General features: G+C 37.4%; 2 protein-coding genes across 2 annotated transcripts; one reads left to right on the top strand and one right to left on the bottom strand.

The window, feature by feature from the left end:
- Window positions 1-10,351: 10,351 nt before the first annotated feature.
- Window positions 10,352-12,026, top strand: LOC122604194 (malonyl-coenzyme A:anthocyanin 3-O-glucoside-6''-O-malonyltransferase-like). The gene has a single exon (XM_043777093.1). It carries the CDS (start codon window positions 10,444-10,446, stop codon window positions 11,896-11,898), a length of 1,455 nt encoding a protein of 484 aa, XP_043633028.1. The 5' UTR covers window positions 10,352-10,443; the 3' UTR covers window positions 11,899-12,026.
- An 11,606-nt stretch (window positions 12,027-23,632) lies between these two features.
- Window positions 23,633-25,933, bottom strand: LOC122585154. The gene is made up of 5 exons (XM_043757265.1): window positions 25,424-25,933; window positions 25,306-25,368; window positions 25,141-25,260; window positions 24,413-25,070; window positions 23,633-24,219 (listed from the first exon to the last, which is right to left on the bottom strand). Exons 1-5 carry the CDS (start codon window positions 25,931-25,933, stop codon window positions 23,633-23,635), a joined length of 1,938 nt encoding a protein of 645 aa, XP_043613200.1.
- Window positions 25,934-26,211: the final 278 nt, after the last annotated feature.

Below are 26,211 nucleotides of genomic sequence, written 5' to 3'. Positions count from 1 at the left end.
TTATCCTACGTGGCACATACTTTCAAATATTTGAGTGGGTTTTGTTACCTTGGGAAAATAAAAAGTGAATATTGGTAGTTTTGTGGGCTGTCAACCGTCATTCATTTATGGGTCATGGGAAACATTAAATGCGGATGTCAAAACCGATCAAAATTATTTTGAATTTTTTCAAATAAACCGTTTTGAATTCCATTTTTTCTCTCTCCTATATAACTACCCCCTTTCACCTTCATTTACTTTTACTTTGAAAAATCAATTACTCCCAAATCTTTCAAATTCCTTCATTTATTTCTTTCTTCATTTACTTTCCAATCATCATCATCTCTCCTCTTAAATTCTTAAAACTTCATAAACCCTAAATCTTTCCGTTTCATCTTCATATATTTCAATGGCTCCCAAACCTTCACCGAAAAATCTTCTGGCTGCCAATTATGCTCCGGTAGCCGCCGTGAAAAAAGCAAAACATATTTCTCTCACCACCAATGCCATCAGAATAAATATGAATAATTGGATGGCAAAACTCACAACCAATCACTCTGCAACCTCAATCATCGGACGACTGAACACCTTCTTCCTCAGTAGTCCTCTTTATGGTGCCCTAATCTTGAATCCGGGCAAGATGTACCATGACTATCTATGTGAATTCTTGTACACTGCCGTGTATTTGGAAAACGATAAATCCATCCACTCAACACTAAAACAAGGCACCAAGAAATTCACCATTACTATTGATTCCATCATAGATGCCCTAAGAATGGACTATTTTCATGAGAATGGATACCTGTTGAAATCCCTTCTAGCATCAACACTAGGGAAGTGTGCAAATTGATGGGGCACACTGAGATTGTGGATGAGAATGGCCAGCTGCTTAGAAAGGGCACTATATATATGAGCAGGCTGAGTGATTCGTGGAGACATTTCTTCACTCTTCTTGTTGAGTGTTTGGGTGGCGGTTTTGGAGGCTTGGATCAGATAAATCAAACGCAGCTCCAGATTGCCTATTGTTTATGGCATGGGTATAGGGTGGATTTTGCCCAGATTTTCTTTCATTCCCTTCATTCGATTTTTGTCTATTATTTTCAGAAGGTCTCTGAAAAATGAGTATATTACAAATTCAAATCATTTTTCAATGTGTGAATATTTACGAAACCTTAACCAGTTAACCTCATCTCCTACTGAGGTTGACATTCCATCAGTGATGATTTATCAGTTTAGAGTCCAGGAAGATGATGAAACTGACGCAGCAAACCAAGCTGGCTCAGGAAAGGCTTCAGGCGGGCCTCAAAATAATCAGGGACCCACTGAGGTGCTCATTGCTGAAAGGGTGCAACCCATTTCCCAAGTAGCCCCTGACCCGCAGCAAAATATTGTGAATATTGTTGAAATTCCACTGAATCCCCCAGAAGACCAAGAAATAATAACCGTCGTCTTAGGAGAGGAGGAGAATTGGTCAATCCTCATAGTTGCTAGACTAGCCATCCAGAATCCTCCCAACAGGATTCTGGAGATGTAAATTTGGGAACCCTGCAAGCAACCAAATCTGAAATTCTGGTAGGTAGAGGTGGTGAAGAAAACAGAGAGTCCGCCCAACTCTCATTAGAGTCCGTGTCTGTGCACCAACGTGAACACACTAATAATTCTGACACATCTCTAGCATAGGTTGGGATGACTGGAGCCACACCTCTAATTATTCCAGTCTCAACTTCTTCGGCAGGTGACATTATGAATGAGGATGGTATTTTGATAGTGGAGGAAGAGGATGTGAATGCTGGAAATGAAGAGAATCTGGAGCTGGATGCTCAGATTGATTTAAATTTGTTGGAGGAAAATGTACAAGTGGAGGACAAGGCAGGTGGAACCGACCCAGATTGGGATATGGCAGACTCCCCACTATCTGAAGGGAATGATTTTGATGTGAATATGAGCTTTCTGGGAGAAGAGGAGTTGGATCGTACTGTTACTTCGGTCTCCCAGTCAATTCTTACTGAAATGCCTGTCCCACCACCAGAAAATACACCAATACCACCACCAGAACAAACAACAACAACAACTTTACTTTCACCCTTTGCATCAGAATTTCAACCCCTTCAAACATCTGAACCACTGGTAGTCACCGAAATAACCAAAAATATCACAAGGGTACAGCCAGTATCTACCATCACCATAATCACCAATTCTTCCAGTGGTCTCTCCTCTTCTTCTTCAACCGAGGTCCAAGGCCTTTTTGATAAGGTGGCAGACCTGGAGAGATCACTCCAATCTTCTTCTCAGGTTATTTCTGACTTTAAAACTTTAATTTCCAATAATCTTAGGTCAGAAATGAACATCTCTGCTGGTAATGAGAAGTTAGTGTTTGAGAAGCTGGAAGAACTGGTACTGGCCACAAATCATAATTCGAAAAATATCAAAGTGGCAGTCCAGGAAATGAAGGAGAATTTGTTGGCATCTGTTCAGATTGCCTTAAAAGCTGAAGTTGTCAAACCTTTGGCATATCTGACAGATGAGGTCTAGAAGTTAGTTGGGAAGGTTGATGAACTGGAGAAGAAGCCAACCCTTGACCAGAATTCAGTGGTAAGCAGTATCAGTAATGCTGTTGTACAAAGATTCAGAGGTGATATGCTGAAGGAGATCACTGAAGAAATTTCTGGGTCCATTTTAAGAACATTACAAGATGGGTTGGTGCCTGGGGTGCTTAAGAGGATCGACAACCAGTTGCCAAGACACTTTCCTGAAGAATTTGAAATTGTTAAAAAGGAAGTGATGCAATTAAGGCAGACTGTGAACAACATTTCTCCAGTGTCTGGTAGAACCTTTGATTCTGCTGACAGACATAAACTGGACCAGGTGTGGAATCATCTTCAGTCTGGAGATGCTTCCAAGGGGGAAAGTTCCAAAGAAAAATCTGGTGATCTTCAGAGAAAAATCGATGTCTGGAAGAAGATGGTTGCAACACATGTCATTGGTACTAACGCTAGTGTTCAGGTTGAAGAAGAGGTTGCTGGTACTGATGCCAGTGAGCCAATGTTTGAAGAATTCCCAGACATCCCAACCACAATGAAAAAGATCAGAAGAAAGCATGTGGTGTCTAGTGAAGTAACTGAAGAAGCTGAAGCAGAAGAAGAATATGTATCTGCTGATGAGGCCAAGGCAAAAAGACTGGAGCAAGAGTGCATCATGATTGAAATTTTCAAGAAAAATATAAAGGATGACTTAATTGCTCACCAGTTAGATATGGCCAGGCATGGGACTCTGGATTATTATAACGCTGGCAGGTTGGGCGTTCAAATTGAAGTTTATAAAAAGATAAAGGATGATCCCAAGTTTATGATTTTGAAATTTATGGTGTAAGCATATTGGATCTCATTGCCCAGAGAAAAGAAGAATTGAAAGAACTCTAGAATCAAGTAAGGAGAAATGCTACTGCTCTGGAGAATGAATATAGAAAGAAAATCGAAGGTTTGCCCAAGGCATCAGCCAGAAAGACAAAAGCTGTAAGAGATACAGATCTTAGCACCTTCATTTCCTTGAACACTTCAGAGAGAATCAATAAAGCAAAAATTCAACAAGTTGTTGAGCAGAAGAAGTTGTCTAAGGAAGTTGATGAAATGGTAAGGAAGGCTCAGACGAAAGAAAGGTATGAATATTTGTCAAACTTCAGAGCTGATGCCAGACCCATATTGAGTGCGGAGATCCGTCTGGCAGAAAATCACGAAAACTTCTCCAAGTTCCACATCAAGCTCTTCAGAGAAGGGAACTTTACTGATGAGAGACCAAACACTTCAGTAAGGGCTTTTGGATGGTCAAAATTAAGAGAAATTGGTCTCTCGTTCAAAGGTAAAGATGTTTCCAAAGAAGCGAAGTACTTCATGAGAAGAATTACTAAGGAGTGGACCAGGAAGGAAGTTATGGAGATGGAGTTGGGTCTGAGAACTGTTTTATCTACACCACCATCTCCAGTTGCAAAGAGGAAGGCCACAGAAGAGCCATCTGGGCAAGCTGAAAAGAGAAGGGCATGAATCTTGATATTGTACTTATATTTTATGTCGTTGATAACATTGTAATTTTTTCACCAGTTGATGTCTGTAAATATAAGTTGCAATCTTTAAATTTCACAAGTACTTATCCAGATTAAGTCTAGAAACTAAAATGTACAAACTGGGAACACTGATGATCTATAAAGTGGCTCTCCAGTAATTCAAAATTAGACTTAGTCATATTTTCAAGGATTTTTCAAGCACAAACTTGTATAGATAAAAGCTTGAAAATCCTTGCATAATTTCTAAACAAATAAGGGGAATTTGTTAGGTCCAGATTTACTAGACTCGCTCCAGACGAAGATCTTGGAGCTCTCTGAAGATTTGTCCAGAAATTATGTGAAGACTAGTGAACAACTTACTTGTACAGGAATCTGGATTCCACCAGATTTGTTCACTGGACTTCACTCCATTCAAGGATCATTCTACTGAATAACATTCTCACTGAAGTCAAAGACTGAAGTCTGAAGAAAGAAGTCTGACAAATAGCGGATCTCACTGGAAGACTTACCAGATCTCTTGACTGGAGCCCTTGACAGTGTTCTAGACCTTACAAGTCTGAACACTGATTACGAGGAATTGACTTTATGCCTTTACACGCTTTTACCCGGACAACCCTTTTGTCCTTTGTTAAAAGCCTTACACGCTTTTAAAGGTGGTTGGTTAATTAGAAGACAAGTCACTATCAAGTGACTTTATTCTTGTACTTTAACCAATGCATTTAAGGAATTAAAGTAGTTTCCTTAAATGCATACAACCATATTTGTACTGCAAAAAGAATATTATATTTATTCTTTTTTCCTATAAATACCAAGTCTTTTCCCTCGTCCAAATTACACTTTTGCAATTTGGTGCCTTTGCTCAAATACTCTCGATCTAAACAATTATACTTCACAACTTTAAGTATCTCGATCAAAAAAGTTTATTTAACAAATATTAGATCACTTGTAATTCATAAGGTTGTTTAGATACTTACTTTGTAATATCTTAGTTCTGCAACAACCTTGTATTTTATTTAACATCAATAAATAAAATACACTTGAAAAATTACATTGTGTCTCACCATTTACTTTACTTGCTTATCTTTATATTGCTTAAGTTAAGTATTACTTTATATATATTTTTGCATTTATATTTATTGTAATACTAGTACAATCTAGTGCTTACTTGACTTATCGCATTTATATTCATTATAATACTAGTCCAATCTAATGCTTACTTGATTTGTTGTATTCTACACTTGTGGGTTAAACCTTCAAGTGAGGGACTTCACAGCAACCCTCTAAATACAGGCCTCCCCTTTCGGAGTTAATAGTAGTGTACCGAAGTGATACAGTTTGACAGAACTCAAGCTCATCATATAACATATATCACATTGAACATACAATATATCCCATATCATAATCATTCTTTCAAGAATCATTTCATATATATAAAGCAATTTTATTTATCATGTTTTTCACCCCGAAAGTAAAACACATAAAAGAGTTTGAAAGGGGGTTATGACTCACTTGAATTGAGTGTGTTAGGGGCTGATCAAATGCGAGTTCTTCTCCTAGTTGTGTTGTCCCCTAAGCAAGCCTAGACCATATTACATAAATTCACGACGTAAGCTCGCATGACATGAACTAGTATGCTAGATCATGAGATGTTTGCTAGTAGGCTTGCCCATCTTTGCTTGTTATTAGATTATGGAATTCATGTGTATTATATCGTTCACATTATTTGGTTAGAAGATATTTGGTGGTGAAGGTCATTCCTTATTATACGTTTTTGTACGTTTATTGGAATTTCGGTAGTTTGACTTTAATTTATATGATTCCCATTGTATACTTTGCTTAATCATGACATTTGACATTAATTATCTTATAATATTGGTATTTATGAATATTTCCCGATTTATATTTATTTCTTTGATTTAATATTATTTAATTAATTATTTATTAATTTTATAGATTTATTAATCAAATAATTCCTTATAATTACATTCATGTACCAAAATTACTTTTAAAATTTATTAATAATTATATTTTAATTATATACTGATTTTTATGCTTTTCATTTTAAAATTTTATGATATGTACATTTATTTGTGCATTATTTCTATTAATTCGATAATGGTGATTAATTAGTGATTTTTACTTAATTATTTACCTTTAATTTTTATAACACTTGTGTCTTGGCTTTTAATTATTTTGCTACAGTAACTTTAAGTTACTTTCACCATTGGTTATGTAAATTTAATCAACTTCATGATTTACAAACTTGTATTTATTTTAAGCATATATATATATACTTATTATTATTCAAACACTTTTATGTACATATTAGTTTATAAATATACTACGAGATGGAAATTTTTATCCTCATATCATATTTACTTAAATTGGCTTGGTAATTAATTTGTTGGTCATTTATAAGAATTTTGATTGTTATCTCAACTTGTGAGACTCACTTTATTATTTATAACTTGATCAATCATCATTAAAAAATTTTTTTTTTGTTCAGTGATATTTTATAAATTGAATTTAGAACTAACAAATAGCTTTGAATTGCTAAATTAGGGGCATTATCTACTAACTTCAAGTATAATTATGGTTTGCGGGATCATATACAACATAACTAGCACATATATAATATTAAAAATGAGGGTTGTTTTATTTGGTAAGCTCTGGAAGGACTGCCCTTTCCTTACCTTTGTCTTCCCTGCTATACGGAGAATATTTAATCTGGCTGTCCTTGTTGTTAAACAAATTTTGCGTTCTTTTACCTCTGGAGGATTCCCCCTCTTGCGTAGGTCCTCTGATACTGTTAGCCGTTGTATCCCTAGCTTCAAGCCATGCATAAGCCTTAGTCTTTGTATCTTTGAAAGTCTCTGGTAGTTTTTCTACCAGATGCTCGATAAGGGCTCTACTTTGGCACCCGTGTATGAGGCCTGATATCCTTTGGGATTCTGGCAAGGTAGGTATCTTCTGAGTTTCATTAGTGTATCTATTTATGAAAGCCCTAGTACCTTCCTTCGATCCTTGTTTGATATTATGAGCCACGATGTGGGTCTTCTTGTGCTTCTTTTGTTGGCTAAAGTGCGCTCGGAATTTCTCTTTAAGATCGGTGAAGCCAGTTATCGATCCCTTTTAAGTACCCAACCAAAGGCTCTATATGCTACTAGGTCATTCCACTATTGCATAGCTGTTGCTCCTCTGAATATTTGTAGGACGTCATCGGGATCGGTCTTCCCTTCGTATGTCCCTAGGTGAGATGGACACTTCATATTTTTAGGTAATGGATACTTTTGTATTCATTCAACTAAAGGTGAGACATTTGACTCATTTTCAAGGGGGGATAGCTGGTCTTGATTAATATTCAATTCTTCGGTGTTGAGTGTTGTTGCTGGAGTGGCGTTGACTCCCCAATGATACCCTCCGTCGTATGGATACTACGGAGGGTAAATTGATTGAAGTCCCATTCCGGTCGTTTCCTGTGCAAACAGGGGCTCAAGGAGCTGTGCTTGAGCCATAAAATAGCTTCGAGGTAATCTCAGAGGTCTTGGACCATAATACATTAGAGGCATCGGATGTGGTGTTCCCCAATATGTATAATAATCGTATGGAAGGGGAATTCCTTGAGTTGTTATTGTCGAATCCGTGACAATTGGAATCCAAGGAACATTGCTAGTTCTCGCCCTGGGTCTAGGGACCCTGGTCAACTCAGGGAAGGTGAAGCCCACATCCTCCATGAATTCGAGAGCCCTTCGTTGTAGCAGGGAAGTAACCCTCGAGCCTCGGACATTGCGTGCGTCATTCCCAGTTGCTCTTACATCTTGGTCCTCTACCTCCCATTCTTCGTCTGTTTCACTATCAAAGTTTAACGCTCTTCCTACCCCTCGTCGTTTGTTAATATACCCCAAGGCTTCATCAAGCAGTGCTCTGTTTCCTAATAATTGTTCTTCGTTAATCGGTTCTTCCTGTCTTGAAGATCCTGCCCTGTTGTTCCGCCTTTGGTATTGCATGGGGGGTTCGGGGCGATTGAAATCAAACGGCGATTGAGAGATCGCTGTAAACTTAGGCTAGCTCTGAATTCCGTCTGTCGGCGTGTTGAACGACGAGGATGAAATTCACCCCCCCGGGAAACAGCTGCACCAATTGGAGTTTATTGACTTGCGCTCGACATGGTTTTAGTGAATTAGTGTAGTGGTTTAATGGTGGGTTTTTCTTGTCAATTGGTCCCACGGATGGCGCCAAATGATTGTGCACCAAACCGCGTCGAGAGGATTTATTGTTCGAAGGTAAAACCCTAAAGGGTTTTTAAAGTTTGTTGGTGATTCCCCGAAGGTAGGAACGATGTTCCTTTACGCCAACGAAAGTGGTTTGTGTTGCTTGTCGAATTGTATTATACTTTTAGGGTTTATTCGGTGTTTATTCCGAATGTGTGTCCTCTCGAATGTGTAGGTTTCCTCCTTTTATAGGAGGAAGTTCCTTGGGGGAGAAGGTTAGGGTTTTCCCATTCCATGTTTATCCGATCTAGTTTCCTTAGGAGGATATCCTAGAATATCCCGGACTAGGCAAGAGATATCCGATCTTATTTGGAAAGGATATATGTTAATCATTTCATATCTTGGTAGAGTTAAGCACCTTCGTGCATCTGCCCTTCATAAGGGTGCTTCATATTGAAGTCCTTCGTATAGTAATTTGGAGTACATCGTCAATCTTCATCATTACCAGTCATCACTTGCAATTTCTTCATCATCTTTACTGTCACACTTCCGTCATCACTCAGATCCTCCGGCGACCACACACCACCGTCACCATTGTATTACATTCACTGAGATACCACCCCCAACAACTCTTGTGGAACAATAGTGAACCTCATGAAAAAAATGCACCTGATCTACAAACGATGGGCACCTAGCAGAGAGAGATATGCGACCCTTGCTTAGAATTTCCGGCCGCCGTCGTGGTTAAGATTTCCGGCAGCCCTATTCAAACTCCATGGGGTTTTTGTGTTAAACAATAATATACTTGTTAATCATCTTTGTTGGATTGGAAAATGAGATCTATATAGATTAAAGAAAGAAAAGTCGAAAAAAATAGATTGAATAAGGAAGAAAGAAAGTTGCAGGGAAAGTAGCAGGGGAAGGGGAAGGAAAAGAGTTTTGGAAAAACTGGAATCATGACTTTTGGTACATACCCATGTACCCATCGATATATGTATATCCATGTTGTTATTATTATATTTATTATTTTTTAATTCTTTTACAGAGACGAAGAGAGTAACAAATTCGAATATTAAATACTAAAGGGTAATTTTGTCATTAGATATGTTTAAATTTCAATTCATTCAATTGAATTTTGTCAACAAAACACAAATATACTTTGAAAAATTTTAGATTTCAATCACTTGAAATTCCAATTCCTTTAAGATTCCAATTCCATTAAAAGCATTTTGCGAACCAAACGCTCCCTTAGAAAAACAATTTTAGCTGATATTATATGAATTATGATATATTAAGTACCAAAGTCTACAAAAATAATTTTAATTTAAATTATCCCATAAAATAAATCTGTATAAATTATGTGATATCAATGTTTTGTATTTATTTTTATTCTTTTAAATATCAATATCAAATTTGGTCTTCAAAACTTTTATTTATTATTTTTAATCTTTTTTATAATCATATATTCATCTTTAGTCCTTCTCTTTTTGAATTTCATATATTCGGTGTTACACGCTCACATTTAGATCATGCACAAACCTTGTAATATGAATTGATTTATTTTTAGAATAATTAATATTTGAATTTGTTACTCCTTTCGTCCCTTTAAAAGTATTATGTTTGAATTTTTAAAGTCTAAATTTTCCGACTTTTCTTTACCGTTGTAAATTTTTCTCCGCCGCATTGAGCAGTCACTGTGCTTGTAATATAAAAAAAGACATGTTAAGTAGGATGAAAGTAGCCGTTTAAACACGCTTATAATCTTTTATATTGCTTTACTTAAAAGTTGAATGAGTAGAGTTATGTAGCTTTTTTTTTTTATCATGAATATAAATTATTATTAATATTTATATTTGTAGAATGTGAGAAAAAAACGTAAATTAAAATCCGTAAAGTATTTGAAGTATAGTTCATCGAAGCTTCAAAATATTATGATTTGTTGCAAGAAATGTGAAGGTTCTCTGGTAGGGGTCGAGCATCATGCCCCATTTAGTATTAGGGTAATATTTCTAGAAAGATAGGTGTCCTTATAAGACTCGCACAATTAGTCATTATCATGAATCAAATATAAAATAATATAGACCATTAAATCTAGTTGTATTCTTTACTCTGTATCTAATTTTAAATCTCTTAGAAAAACAATTTTAGCTGATATTATATTATTTTATGATATGATGTTTTTAAGTTTAATAACAGATGTATAAAGTGGAGACTTTATTCGTAGGGAAGAAAAACTACTCTCTCAAACAAATAAAAAAAAAGGGTCTGATGGCTGCTGCATTAGCTGTTCTTGAGAGCTGCCGGATTTCTCCTCCTCCGGCCACCGTTGGGGAGAGGTCACTACAACTTACTTTTTTCGACTTAACATGGCTCCAATTCTTCCCAATAAACCAGCTTTTCTTCTTTGACTTCCCCAGCTCAAGAACCCATTTCATAGAAACCATCGTTCCCAATCTTAAACACTCTTTGTCCATCACTCTTCAACACTTTTTCCCCTTTGCAGGCAACTTAATCACATTTCCTAACCAAAATAAGTCAAAAAAGCCCGAAATTCGTTATGTTGAAGGTGATTCTGTATCGGTTACGTTTGCTGAATCTAGTCATGACTACCATGACCTTTCAGGCAATCATCCTAGACCATGTAACAAGTTTTATGAACTTGTACCTCCTTTAGGACATGCCACAAAAGTGTCCGATTTTGTATCTATACCTCTGTTTTCTGTACAAGTGACACTTTTTCCAAAGTCAGGTATTTCTATTGGGCTTACTAATCATCACACTCTTTGCGATGCAAGTTCTCGATTTGATTTCTTGAAAGCGTGGACTTCGATTGCTAAACATAGCAAAGATGATGTTTTTTTAGCTAATGGATCTTTACCGTTCTACGATAGAGCGATAAAATACCCAAATTCCTTGGATGAAATTTACGCGAATCAACCAGGGATTGAAACACTTAACGCTGAATACCAACCAGCTCATCCCAGTGCTAACACAGAGAAAGTTCGGGCCACGGTTGTCTTAACAAAATCCAACATTAATCAGCTGAAAACATTTGTTTCGGCTAATCTGCCCAAGTTAGAATATGTCTCATCGTTTTCAGTAGCATGTGCTTATACATGGAGTTGTATAGCGAAATCAGCAGCTGAAATCGGAGAAAAGAAAAGCGAAGATGATCTAGAACGGTTTATATGTCCTGTAGATTGGAGGACGCGTTTGAATCCACCAGTTCCCCAAACTTATTTTGGAAACTGTGTCGGATTATGCGACTCAGATAAAATCCAAAGTACGATAATAGCAGGAAACACCGGGTTTCTTAAAGCTGTTGAGGTGTTTGGAAAAGCAATAAGTCGGACTTTAAAGAACAAAGATGGGATGCTTAAAGATGCAGAGACGTGGCTTGTGAGAGGGTTTGAGCCGGTGCCTACAATCGGGGTAGCAGGAACTCCAAAGGTCAAGATTTACGATACGGATTTTGGGTGGGGGAAGCCGAGTAAGTATGAGACGATTTCCATTGATTACAATGGTTCACTTTCTGTTAACGGTTGCAGGGACTCACCAGAAGACATTGAAATTGGTTTGAGTCTTGATGCTAAACAAATGGATGCGTTTCTTATCATCTATGAAAGGGAACTAAAGAATAAGATGACTTGATCAAGAATGAGCCGTTAGGGTCGTGTTTTGTCATTTGATAATAAAATAAAATAAAATAAAAGAATAAGATGATAAGCTTTTGAGTGGTTCTTTTACAAATAAATCTTCATAATCCTTATCTTTTATGATCGCTTTTGTTTTCTTTTTCATCCTAAAGTTCAACTTTGCATTTTTATGTAGATTTGTTATGATAAGTTTACTTACAAAAAAAAAATTTCGTGAAGTTAAAACAGCAAACTATATGATTACTGTTAATCCATGACAATCCATTTTAATATAGAATGTTTTTAATGTATTTTGTCTAATCCATCGACATTACATATTTTAGAAAATGATTAATACTCTTAAAAATTAGCTTAAAAATATATCTAAAACTATAAAAGGTTGATATGTAGTATCTATTTATTTATTTTTTAATCTTACCCTTTAATTTTTTCACATGTATTTTAAGCTATTTAATTAGAATGGTTAATTATTTCCTTACATATTTGGTATCCATGATCTAATAATTGGTTCTAAAATGCCATATCAGTTTCTAGATGGGACCTTGTGAGTGGAGATTAAGTTTTAAAAAAAAAAACTTAATTTATATTATCTAGATTTTCTAGTTATACATTTTTTTAAATAAAAACTTTAAGATAAAATTTTTTATTGTATGGAAAAGGTAACGATGGCAACATATTTAAGTTATTTTAAGAATATATTGAAACATATAGCAACGAGATTAAATTTGAAAAGCTTTTAGCTTTGAATGGTTAGCTTTAACGAATTCAAAAATATAGGGTTATAAGTGAAAAAAAGGCATCATATTTCCCTTTTGTCGTCTTCATTTCAGCCGCAACAATGGTTTATTGGTTTCTGCCATTATAGTTCAGATTTTTCTTTTTTTCCTTTTAATATTCGATTCCAGTACAAAAATACCTTTTTATTTTTGTTTCAAATGAAGGCTGCAAATGGTCAAAATGGGGAAGAAGGCAAAAGGGACGCAGGTGTTAAAGGCCGTGAGGAGTAGCCCGTCTCCTCTCGTTTATTTCGCTCAGAACGCCCGAGAAGGTCCTCGGAACGTCCAAACTCGGTCTCAGGGGCGTTCCGCTTCCTTTAAAACTGTGCCCCGGTGCATTTGTAATGCGTTGGATTGCTTGGACTTTTGATCCTATTTGACCGTTTAAAGTAGTATAATTATTTTTTTTTAACCTTAAACTTAAATATATACTCTATATTTAAACATACCTATAACCATTTCATAATTCATATCTCATTTTCTTCTCCTCTTCTTATTATTTTTTTCATTCTCTTCTTTATTTTATACTCTCAAACAACAAATGGCTAGAGCTTGGACTGTATTTGAGCAACCGAATTTAACAAGAGCTTGGTTCATGGTGACGGAAGATCCAAATGTAGCGAATTACAAACAACAAAAAACATTTTGGAGCGTGTAAGGGAAGTGTTTATCAATCTAGAAAACCAAGCGGGGGAGCAAAAGACCACTGAGAGTTTGTGTGCAAAATGGCGGAAGATACGCAAATCAATTGACTCGTTCAACCACATTAATACTCGTATGAACAGCGGAGCAAATGAGACATCAATCGAAGATGCTTTAAACGAGTATCACCTTACGCATGGTGATTTTCACTACATCACGGAGTGGGAATTGCTACGAACAAGTCCAAAATTTATGATGTGATTATATCGAAGATGCTTTAGTTATTTATCTATGTTCCAATTATTTATCTATGTTTTACTTATTTTATGTATGTTTTAGTCATTTTATCAATGTTTTACTTATCTTATGTATGTTTTAGTCATTTTATCAATGTTTTACTTATTTTATCTAATATATCTATGTTTTACTTATTTTATTTAATATATCTATGTTTTACTTATTTAATCTAACATGGATTCAAAACATTACATTTATTCGAAAAGCATTACATTTATTTTAAAAACATTACAGAAAAATAAAACATCACATGAAATTAAAACTGTACATAACACTTAAACATTACATAAAAAAATAAACACAAAACCGAATTAACCATTTAACGCCAACCATATACGGAATTGGTCGATGAAACGTCACTGTCACTGTCACCGTCATTACGGCGTTGGTATTCATAGTGATAACCTCCTTTTCCGATTGAAAATCGTTTACGTATTTTTCACCAGGGTCGGTCTCGTATCCTTCGGGTCTGTTGTCATCTTGAATTCGGTTCTGACCATATGTAATTGGCCTAAGTTGTCCACTTTCGATTTGAGCCATGGTAGAATCCCATACTTCGTTCAGAGTGAATTCCGCCTTCAGAGTGAATTCAAGACGTCGTGGATGCAATCCTTGAGGATCAGGTTAGGGCTAAATGGGGGAACGACTTGCTTCTCCCCATGCTCTTCCTCACCCAGGTTGCGACTGGATGGGGGAACGACTTGCTTGCACTCGTGCTCTGCCTCGTGCGGGTTGCGGTTGTCCGATAGGAGAGTTTGGTTGATCGCATGCTCTTTCTCGTCCAGAAGGGTCCTAGCGTGCTCTTCCTCATCTGATAAAAACGAGAAATTAGCATTCTATCTAGAAGGATCCCAACGGAGGATGTTTATAGAAAAACACTAACACTGGGCTGTCGAATACATATATGATATATTTAATACGAACAATAAACAAAAAAAACGAAAGAAAAAAATCGAATTAAAGTTTTCAATATATTAGTTAAAACCCAAAATAAGAATGTATGTAAAAACCAAATAAGAATACATAACGGTACAGGATATAAGCAAAAAAAAGTTGCAATAAACTGTTTGGAAGCCACAACGAAAGTAGAAAGTGGAGTGAAAAAAACCAATAAGTAACCGGTAATTGAAAGCCCGAACAAGATGCGATGTAACAAAATCTGAACAATGGTAATGCTATGGAATATAGGCATAAAAAGGTGAAATGACTCGACTCGATTCGACCCGACCAAAACTTAGAATTTTTTTTTGTTCTGGCCTTAAATTTATGTTTAGGAGTCGTAAATTTATGGCTAGGACTTAATTACAATTGACCGTAAAATTATGGATTAAATTAAAACCGGCCGTAAAAGTTATTTCGTTCAATGAATATTACATTGAGCAGTCACAGGCTCAGAGCATAGAAAGGGTGAGGATTGAGAAAGATGATGTGATTCTTGAAAAAGAAGCAGAAGCACGTGCAGATTATGTTGGTCATGTTGCTAGTGGTACTGATGTTGCTTCGAGGAGTAATCCATCTGATTCAGGTTTGAAGAAAAAGAGAACATAGGCTTCTAGGGATGTTGAAGTGCCAGAAGTTGAAGAGCTACCTGCTCCGAAGAAGAAAACTGTTATAAGATTGAAAGTTAAGGAGAAAGCTGTTGCTAGTGGAGTAGATGAGACAGTGAAGGCTCAAGAAGCATCAAGCAGAATTCCTGAACAGAGGTCTAGGAGATCAGTTGAATCACTTGCAGAGCCAGTGATATCAAGAAGATCTCAAAAGACGACTGTTAATCTTGGGAAGCCCTCTACAACTCATAGAATGAGGGATTAAGTGCCTAATCCTGAACCAAGAACTGAAGCGACTAAACATCAAGTTCCTATCTTACCACCAGTGTTTGGTTTGGCTGACATGAAAGGGAAGATGATGATGTTAGAGGCTAGAGTTACAGGTTTGTTTGATGAGTTGGATAAACAGAAGAAGAACCATGAGAAAGAGATGATGAGAGAAGGAGTAATAAAGACTTTATTAACACTCTCATGTCCAACTTTGACATGGTTCATCGTGGAGCTACAAAGGCAGAAAGTTCAGCTACTAAAGCTAAGACTGGTATAGTTAGAGTAGCTGAACAATTGACAAAGATTGATGATGTCATGCTGGATAGCGTGATGCAATCAGATTTGAATAAGTTGATTGAGAAATTTCTGGTTGAGAAGCAGTTACTACCAGATCTAGGCTGTAAGGGTGATGAACTTTTGAAGAAGAAGGATGACGACTCAAATCAAGACCCGGATGCGGCAAAGGATAGGGGTAACGCTAATCGAGAAGATCTGACCAAGGCAATAGAGTCATTGACTGTGATTGCAGCTAAAATGCTAGGGTTTCCTAAAACAACCGAAACTGTGAGGAAAGAAGGTGAAGTAATCTATGGCGATGAAGGTTGGATGGACATCGCAGAGATTGATATGCCAGATGTAGCTTCAAGGCTTGTGGATGAAGATGTTGAGCGTAAAGGGTTCAGTATTGAAGGCTTTCGAGCCAAGCTAGATAGAATGGATACTTCTAATCAAGTCCAAGATCAAGAAGCTCGAGTTGCTCAAGAACCAGTGGGTGTTAATCTTGATGAGCTACATGCAGAGCCAAGTGCTAACACTAAATCAGGATGGTGGTTGCATAGTAAAGCTGAGCTTGAGACTTTGTATAGACCTGTCAAGTATAAAGATAAGATTCAGGGTGAAAAAGTTGAAGCCTATGCTACCAATTTTGTCTCGAGAATCGTGAGTTTTCATTGGGATAACGAGATAAAGTATCTGATTATCAGTAGAACAGACGGTGTGCAGTATTTGGAGATGAACACAGAAGCCATAAACTCTCTTGCTAATGTTGATTTCAGGTGTTTGACTAAGCGAGAACTGATTAATCCTAGTGGTTATGAATGGACAGACTAGGTCTATTGCAAATGATATTAAGATCAAGGATCCTACAAAGAGAAAATATCATCCACAGGAAGGCAAAAGGGTCAAGGATAAGTCAAGGATAGATCCGAAGACAAAAGAGCCCGTGATTACTTTGAAGTACAAGCCTGCCAAGTTTTCCAAAGAAGTTCCTTTGAAGAAGTTTGGGAAGGATTTGTTGGATAATATGGAGGGTTGGTACTTTGATAGTAAGACATATGAAGCTGTAATGTACGACCATAGTTACCATGAGATTTTGAGGATTTATGAGCCTTTGCATCTGTTGAACTTCTGTCGGAAAGATCTGCTGAAGCTGAACAGTGTTAATATTTGGATTCCAACAGATTTTCAGGGTCCAGCGTTGCAATATAGGAATGCAATGAGTTTGTGCTTGAAGATTGGCTTACACTCAGACTGTGATTTCTATAAGGTTGCGGATGCTTCAGATGAAGTTCAGAAGAAGAAGAAGAAGGCTGATAAACGGAAGCAGAAGAAGTAGATTGATGACAAAGACAAGACAAAGACATTTATTTTAACGTCTAGAAGCTATTGCCAAGGGAGAGTCTGTAAGTGCACGTCTATGTGAATAGCAGTCTAAATTGTTTTGGCTTATATTGTAATATGTCTTTGTCATGTGATTGTCATTAATGAACTTTGGATTATGCATAGAATACTAGATTAAGTTTAAGTATTGAATGCTAATTATTCTGCTACGTAAGAAATACGACCTCATAATTGCATGGTCAATTATGAGGCAACACCATAGGAATACGACCCCATATTTGCAGGTTCAAATACGAGGCAGGACATGATTTTTGACCTCGTAAATATGTCGAGCTGGGATTTGCGAGGCTAACTCGCTGAAATCCAATTAGGTGTTTCCTATAAATACCATAACCCTAACAGAGTTTAGGGTTAAACATTTGTCGAAATATCAAGCATATATTGCAGGTTAAGCCGTCAAAGGATTGTTCCGCTAGCCCAAAGAAGATCTGCGAGGCAGCAGATGATCTAAGGGATTCGTTGTGAATCACCAAGTTATAGAAAGGGATTCAGCACCTCTGGATAACTGGAGCAAACTATTAATGATCCGATTTAAGGGGACTTACAAACTCCCTCCCATACTTTCTACCATGTGAATGAAAAAGTGCCTCCATGATAGTGAGAGGCCCTTCAAAGTCATGGAGCCTTCAGATTCACTGAAGATAATAATGGAGCAAAGACTGGTGGCTAGCAAGATGACTTAAACCATGCCTAGAGTTCCAAGGTTTTTAGTCTAACTGTCTAACCATGTGCTGCTTAAATGTCTTCTGAGAGTGTCTGGCCACACTCGATGAAGGAGATGTTGAACAGTTTCATGAACTCTGGCCTGACAAGTGAAATCAGTGATGATTGTTATGAAACTGACGATGATGATCTTTTTGCCATGATTGCTAAAACCTTCAATAGGTTCAAGCATAAATCTAATAGATTTAGTGGCACCAACAATGCTTCCAGCTCCAACTCTCTGGATAAGACCAATCTTACATGATATAAGTGTGGTAAGAAAGGTCATTTCATAAAGGAATGCAGATCTAGTCTATTGAACAATCAAACTGGTCTCCCTGTCCCTAATTATAATCGGCCTGATGATAGCTACAAAGCAAAGTACAAAAAGCTTAAGGCCCAGATTGCCTCTTGTCACTTGAAAGAGAGAAAGAAAAGAACAGGTGCATGATGGCAACGACTGAAGAAAAATGGGAATTCTCTGATGACTCATTTGATGATGAAGAAGAGATCAAGGACATGTGTTTCATGGCTTTGGAAGATCAGCAACACATGGTGAAAGATGATGTCACTTCTAGAAGATGGGTGGACATCATTTTAAAGAAGGTATGTGATTATGACAACCAAAGTGACCCAAAACTGAACCTGGACATTGCTGAATCACTCAATGGTAATTTATTGTTTGTTGAAACTGTTAGAACTAATAGTCAAAGATATCTTGAAACAATTTTAACTGAATTAAACAATTTGAAACCCCAGTTGAATGATTTACAAAGTATCCAGTTGGCTCTCAAGGAGTCAGTTTTGAAAATTGAGGAATTGGAACTTGATAATCAAAAATTGAAATTTGATCTTGAAAAGGAACAAAATATTATTAAGTCATGGGTAAAAGCATCTGACAAAAACTATGATGCTTATTCGAGAGTTATTGATGCCTAGAAAAATGCATGGAAATACGGAGATGTACAGATGGCAACACTCATAATAGATATTTATGCATTGCCTTCAAATCTTAGAATTGAGACCCCTTATGACCAACCTAAGATTGTTAAAACTGAACCTAAAGAGACCACCCCTGTTGAGGTCAAAACTGGATCCAATCAGGCTAAAACTCCAAGTAAAAAGGCAGCTGGCGAAAAGCCTTTACCTCAAAAGTCCAAGGAGCCCAAGAATCCTAAGACAAAGAATTAATCTAAACCCAAGTCCAAGGGTCAGGTGCCTATTGAAAATCATATTTTGTTGAAACTAGACAGTCAACTCCAACTTTTATCTAGGCAGGTTCAGAGTTGCACTGCCAGATCAAAAATTTAGAAGGAGCCTCATCTCCTTCAATCAAAAAACAAAATGCCAAACCCTCTTTGAAACAAAAACAAAAGGTTCCAACTGGAAAGATAATGAAAAGAAAAAGGGAAATAAATACCAATAGCAATCGTTTTTACTCCTGGACCTGGAGTTGATAAAAAAAAACTTCAGATACAGCCTCCAGTTCAACAACACATTAAGATCAGATTGGTTCACAAAAATAACTAATGATTTTTGTGGGTGTGCGGAGCGATCGAAAGAAGCATACCTGGTATCTGGACAACACTGTTGGACGGACAATGACCGGTTTTAAGTCCATGCTGGAAGAGTTCACTCACTCTCTATCCAAGATGGATCGACAGTGACGTTTGGTAATGATGGTAGTGGAAAAAACTGAAGTCAAACTCACTAAAGTTTCATTTGTGAATGGTTTGAAATATAACTTAATCAGTGTCAGCCAACTGTGTGATGATGGCTTCAGAGTTTTGTTCGATGTTGCACAAGGCACCATATTTAATAAGGATTAGCAAGTCGTAATGATTGCACCTAGAAAAGACAATGTGTACATCATGGATATGGAACCAACTCCAAAAGAGCAGTGTTTCTATACTAAGGCTGATGAGGATACCAATTGGTTATGGCACAAGAGGTTATCCCACCTTAATTTCAAAAACATAAATAAGTTATCTCGCAAACAACTGGCAGAAGGGATACCTCCAGTTTCCTTTAAAAAAGAAAAGCCATGTCCAGGGTGTGAGATGGGCAAGCAGAAAAGGGCTAGTTTCAAGACAAGGCAAAACTTTAGCATCACAGAATCTCTTCACATGCTTCATATGATCTTTTTGGTCCAGTGAATGTTCAAACTAGAGCTAGAAAACGGTATACTCTAGTTGTGGTTGATGAATTCACCAGATTTTGTTGGGTGATATTCCTCATGTCCAAAAGTGATGCAGCTGCTGAAATCATCTCTCTCATTAAGAGAATCGGTGTAAAGTATAATCAGAAAGTGTGTCAATTGAGAAGTGATAATGGTACAGAACTTCAGAACAAAGTACTTGAGTCAATTTGCAATGACACTGCATCTCTCAGAACTTTTCTTTGGCCTGATCTCTAAAGCAAAATGGTGTTGTTGAAAGGAAGAATCTTACCCTGATTTAAGCTGTAAGGAGTATGTTATCTGAATCTGGTCTTCCAACCAGTTTTTGGGCAGAAGCAGTGGCAACAACTTGTCATACCCAGAACCGGTCAGTTTATGTCAAAAGACATAAGAAGACTTCCTATGCAGTACTCAGAAATCGTAAACCAAACATTGGTTATTTCCATGTGTTTGGTTGTCTAGTTTACATCTTAAATGATTCCAACCAACTAGGAAAATTTGATGCAAAAGCTGATGAAGGTGTCTTTGTGGGTTATTTAGATATTCGAAAGGCCTTTATAGTTTATAATTATAGTGTAACACCCATGAGTTGACCACGAAAGATTTTTAGTCAAATTAAAATTTAAAGCTTGAAAATACGACCTCGTATTGTTAGTCGACTTCGTAATTGTAAAACGACTTCGTAATATTGTATCGACATCGTAATTGTAACATGACCTCGTATTTATGAATCAGCATCGTAATTCGGTAGCAGCCTCGTATTTTTTATTTGGCCACGTATTCGGGTTTGGCATGGCATTTTTGAGTTAACAAGGAAGCACCTCTATTTTACCCTACATATAAATAGTCTTATTCTCTCACAAAACCCTCATTCCATCAACTTAGCCTCCAAGAAAAACACACACAAACCCTTACTATCTCCTTTTTGCTACCCCAAATTGTTACCTCACTTTACAAACCCACTTATACTACCTCGCCATTACTACCCATTTTACATCAAATTTTATGAAAATCCAACCTTATTTTGTTTAGATTTAGCTTTAATAACAGTGTTTTTACGTCCTAAACGTCATCACAAACATCTATTTTCGTCAACTTTGTAGTAAGATTCAAAACCCACTTTATGCTCTTCTTTTTGGTATTTTTGGTTTTTCTTTTAATACACACACTACACCCGCCAAGTATCAAACTTTTTATGTCCAAAACTTTTAGAAACATATATTACAACTATTGTCAAAGTTTCTTATGATTTCGTTAACAAAATCTTGAGATTTAAGGATTTTTATACAATTTTTGTAAACTTTGTTCAAATGGGTCTTTAAGATTTAAGTCCGTTATCGAGTTTCCAACTTTAGTATTGTTTTCCCATCATATTTATGGGTCTACAAGTACAATCTGATGTTAAAAACACCTTCCAGATCAAAAGAAACGATTAGGGTTTTCTAGAACAAAATTTGGGGAAGAACAACCCAGTTTATGACACCATCAATTTGCAACCTAGTATTTCAAATGTGACCTCGTATTTCCATATGCGACCTCGTATTTCATTTGTGACCTCGTATTTCAAATGTGACCTCGTATTTCAAATGTGGCCTCGTATTTTCATTTGCGACCTCATATTTCAAATGTGACCTCGTATTTCCATTTGCAACCTCGTATTTCATTTGTGACCTCGTATTTCTAAATAAGACCCCATATTTACTAGCCTCTCAAATTTAGCCTCTTAAATCTAGCCTCTTAATTTTAGCTTTGTCTTTTAGTGAAATAAGACCCCATATTCAATTTAAGACCTCAACTTTCAATTGAGACCTCGGACCTCGATTACTACCTCGATTTGGTCAACTTTGGTCGGTTTGGTCAACTTTAGTCAACTTTGGTCAACTTTGGTCGGTTTAGTCAACTTTCGTCAACTTTGGTTGGTTTAGTCGACTTTAGTCTAGTTCAAAAATGGGGATCTCCTCGATTATCCCCTCAATTTGCTCTTCTCCCACATATAATTTAAGCCTATGACCGTTGACAATGAATGACTCGTCACCATTACGCTTAAACAACTCCACATAGCCTGACATATACACATGCTTAATCACAAAAGGTCCAATCCACCTAGAAGTTAGCTTAGGTTGTTTAATTTTAAACTTAGACAAAAACAACAAAACTTTCGCTCCAACCTTCAACTCCTTTCTATGGATCCTTTTGTCATGCCAAACTTTGGTCTTTTCCTTGTAAAGCCTAGAATTCTCATATGCACCCAACCTAAGCTCATCAAGCTCATGAAGTTGCAACATTCTAAGTTCACTAGCTTCCATCATATCTAAGTTCAAATTCCTCAACGCCCAATACGTCTTATGCTCTATCTCAATAGGAAGATGGCAAGTTTTTCCATAGAGCAACCGGTATGGCGTGGTGCCAATCGGCGTCTTATAGGCCGTCCTAAACGCCCATAAGGCGTCATCTAACTTCTTTGACCAAACCTTGGGATTATCTCCAACAGTTTTCTCTAAGATTCTTTTCAAAGCCCTATTGGTATTTTCCACTTGACCACTGGTTTGTGGATGATATGAGGTAGAAAAATGATGAACAACACCATACCTCTTCATAACCTTGGCTAATTGATGATTTGCAAAATGGGTTTCTCGGTCACTAATCAAAGCTCTAGGGCAACGAAATTGACAAAATAACTGTTTAAGGAAATCAATGACTACCCTTGCATCATTCGTGGGCAAAGCCTTGGCTTCGGCCCATTTAGACACGTAGTCAACAACGACAAGAATATGTTGGAACTTGTTAGACGGTGGGAATGGTCCCATGAAGTCTATACCCCAAATATCAAGTACCTCACATACCTAAATGCTTTGTTGAGGCATCTCGTGCCGCTTCTTCCTTGTCTCTGACATATGTCACAAGTCTCTACCAAAGTTTTAGCCTCCTTAAAAATTGTTGGCCAATTGAAACCTGCATCAAACACTTTCTTACCAGTAACTGAAGGACCATAATGACCTCCAGTTGGACCATAGTAACAAGCATCAAGAATCTCCCTCGTCTTAGCTCCAGCTACACATCTCCTAAAGATACCATCTGCACAAACACGAAACAAGTATGGACTATCCCAAAAATAGTGCTTAGCATCCGTATCTCACCTGCAACCAAATAATTAGCGATATCTGCAAACCAAGGAACTTCATCAGAGTTAGAAATAAACTTTAAAGATTCATATGGGAAGTGGTCATTAATCTCCCCATCTCGAAGTTCCTCCCGGTTCGGGTCTTCCAAAAGGCTCAAATGGTCGGCTGCCAAGTTTTCAGCACCTTTCTTATCCTTAATCTCTATATCAAACTCTTGTAACAATAAAATCCAATGGATAAGCCTAGGTTTAGCATCTTGCTTCGAGAACAAGTACTTCAGGGCTGAATGGTTCGTGAAAACAATGGTCTTACTCAACACCAAATAGGATCTAAACTTATCAAAGGCAAAGACCACGGCAAGCAACTCCTTTTCAGTAGTGGTGTAGTTTTGCTGAGCGGGGTTCAAGGTCTTACTAGCAAAGTAAATTGGCTTAAAATGCTTATCAACCCTTTGCCCAAGCATGGCTCCCACAGCATAGTCACTTGCGTCGCACATCAACTCAAATGGCAATTCCTAATCCGGACCAACCATGATAGGAGAATTAGTCAACTTCTCCTTTAAAACCTGAAAAGCACTTAAACAAGTATCATCAAATACAAGAGGGACGTCCTTCTCTAACAAGTGGGTCATCGGACGAGTAATCTTAGAAAAATCTTTAATGAAACGGCGGTAAAAACCGGCATGTCCAAGAAAACTCCTTACCCCTTTCACATTGGAAAGCGGGGGTAATTTGGCTATAACATCAATTTTAGCCCTATCAACTTCAATCCCGGCCTTAGACAATTTATGCCCTAAAACAATTCCCTCGGTCACCATGAAATGACACTTTTCCCAATTCATAACAAGATATGCACTCTCACACCGTTCTAACATCTTTTCCAAATTATGCAAGCAAGTATGAAACGAATCCCCAAAAACCGAGAAATCATCCATGAAACAAAAATATTCATTACCTGCAAGTCTCTCTAACATCTGATCAATGAAAGGAAGGGGAAAGTGATCCTTACGGGTGGCATCATTAAGCTTACGGTAATCAATACAAACACGCCAACCCGTAATAGTCCTAGTGGCCAAAAGTTCTTTATTCTCATTTTCAACAACTGTCATGCCCCACTTTTTGGGCACACAGTGGACAGGACTTACCCAAGCACTATCAGCAATAGGGTAACAACTTAATTACCTCTTTCTTTTCAACCTCTTTCATGTTAGGATTAAGCCTCCTTTGTCTCTGGACAACGGGCTTAACATCATCCACAAAATCTATCTTATGCTGGCAAAAATTAGGACTAATACCTGGAATATCGGTGGTCTTCCAAGCAAAAGCCCGCTTATGGGCTCGAAGCACAGACAAAAGACAATCCTTCTCGTCACTCGAGAGTGAAGACGAGATAATCACGGGTAAAGAAGATTCACCTGACAAATAAGCATACTCCAAATGGGTAGGTAATGGCTTAAGCTCCAGATCAGTGGGTGGTACATCAACAGAATTCGGTACCCTTGAATTTCTATCAGCAACAACCTTCTCAAAACTCTCATCCACAGGAGGTGTATCATCCAAGTTAAGCGCCATAACCTCTGCAAACAAGTCATCATCATTAATATCTCCAGATCCTAAGCAAATGATCTCCTCATCTCCAATATCAGTCTCCATTAGTTCCTGAAATTCTCGGTCTAAAGCATCATCAATAACGTCAATCCTGAAACACGATTCGTCAGTAGAATAAGAATGCTTAATAGACCTCTCAACATTAAAAACAATTCTATCTGTACCCACACCCAAAGAAATTTCCTTATCTTTGACACGGATGATAGCATCTGCGGTATTAAGGAATGGTCTTCCAAGAATAAGGGGTACCTTCGTATATTCCTCCATTTCGAGGATAATGAAGTCAACTGGAAACACAATATGGCCTACCCGGACAATCATGTTTTCAGCAATCCCAATGGGATACTGAAAAGAATGGTCAGCTAATACTCATACAGGTAGGTCTCAAAACTCTTGAAGCCAACATTCTACAAACTGAGTAAGGCATCAAACTAATGCTAGCACCTAAATCAGCAACTGCCTTACAAGTCAGGGTACGAATAGTACAAGTAATAAGGAAACTCCCTGGATCTTCAAGCTTTGGTTGAATTTGGTTCTACAAGATAGCAGAACACTCAACATTAAGATAAGTCGCTTTCACCTCATCCATCTTTCCTTTATCCGTTACAAGCTCCTTAATGAACTTGGCATAATTCGGCATCCCCTGAATCAAATCAATTTAAAGGAACATTAATGTGAACATTCTTGATCATATTCACAAACTTGTCATACTGCTCCTTCAACTTTGCTTTCATGAACCGCTGTGGAAATGAAATCTTTGCCTTATATGGCTTAACCTCGGGTTCCACAACCGGTTTTTGAGGCGTGACTGGATTCTTCACGGTCGGGTTATCTTCCATCTCAATCTCCTCATCAACATCAGCATCATCATTACCTGAATCATGCACATCTGAAACAACAACATTAGGCATAGTAGGAGGGTCATAGGATCTACCTGTACGAGTGGTAATAGCTTTGGCTTGCTCCTGACGAACTGGAGGTGGAGTATACTTCTGTCCATTGTTAGGACCTTGATTCTGCCCTTGACTAAACTGAGGCCTGGGATTCTGCCGAGTATTGCTAGGCAAAGTACCTTGAGACCTAGAAAGAGCAGCCATCCTACTCTTGAGATCCTTGAAGTTAACACACTGATTCTTCATATTGATCTCCACTTTACCATCAGTTATATCCAACCTCTCGCTCAATGCCTTAGTGTCATCCCTGATCATCTGAATGCTAGTTTTTTGTCTCCTTCTGATTGCTAACCAACTGCTTCATCATATCTTTCAACTCGGCATTAGGATCATCAGTAGAAGAGGAAGAACCTGATCCTTGGCCTTGTTGGGTCTCCTGTTGTGGCTGATTTTGATAATTGTTCCTTTGCCACCTGTTACCTGAAAAACAAGCATTATTAGTAGGAAAAGAAGAGTTGTAAGAAGTATTACCTGAGGGCTGGTTCTGGAAACCGGTGTTGCGCTGGAAGCTTCCTTGTGGTTGATTTCGAATA

This window comes from Erigeron canadensis, chromosome 1 (genome assembly GCF_010389155.1).
Source record: "Erigeron canadensis isolate Cc75 chromosome 1, C_canadensis_v1, whole genome shotgun sequence".
NCBI lineage: Eukaryota > Viridiplantae > Streptophyta > Magnoliopsida > Asterales > Asteraceae > Erigeron > Erigeron canadensis.
This window is presented reverse-complemented; position numbering and strand designations above follow the sequence as displayed.

Coding starts and splice junctions, on each gene's coding strand:
- LOC122604194 (XM_043777093.1), top strand. CDS start 10,444: ATGTATAAAGTGGAGACTTTATTCGTAGGGAAGAAAAACTACTCTCTC.
- LOC122585154 (XM_043757265.1), bottom strand. CDS start 25,933: ATGATCAGGGATGACACTAAGGCATTGAGCGAGAGGTTGGATATAACT. Junction 25,071..25,140: donor TTAGTTTGATGCCTTACTCA/GTTTGTAGAATG, acceptor CATTCTTTTCAG/TATCCCATTGGGATTGCTGA. Junction 24,220..24,412: donor GAAGACCACCGATATTCCAG/GTATTAGTCCTA, acceptor GGGGCATGACAG/TTGTTGAAAATGAGAATAAA.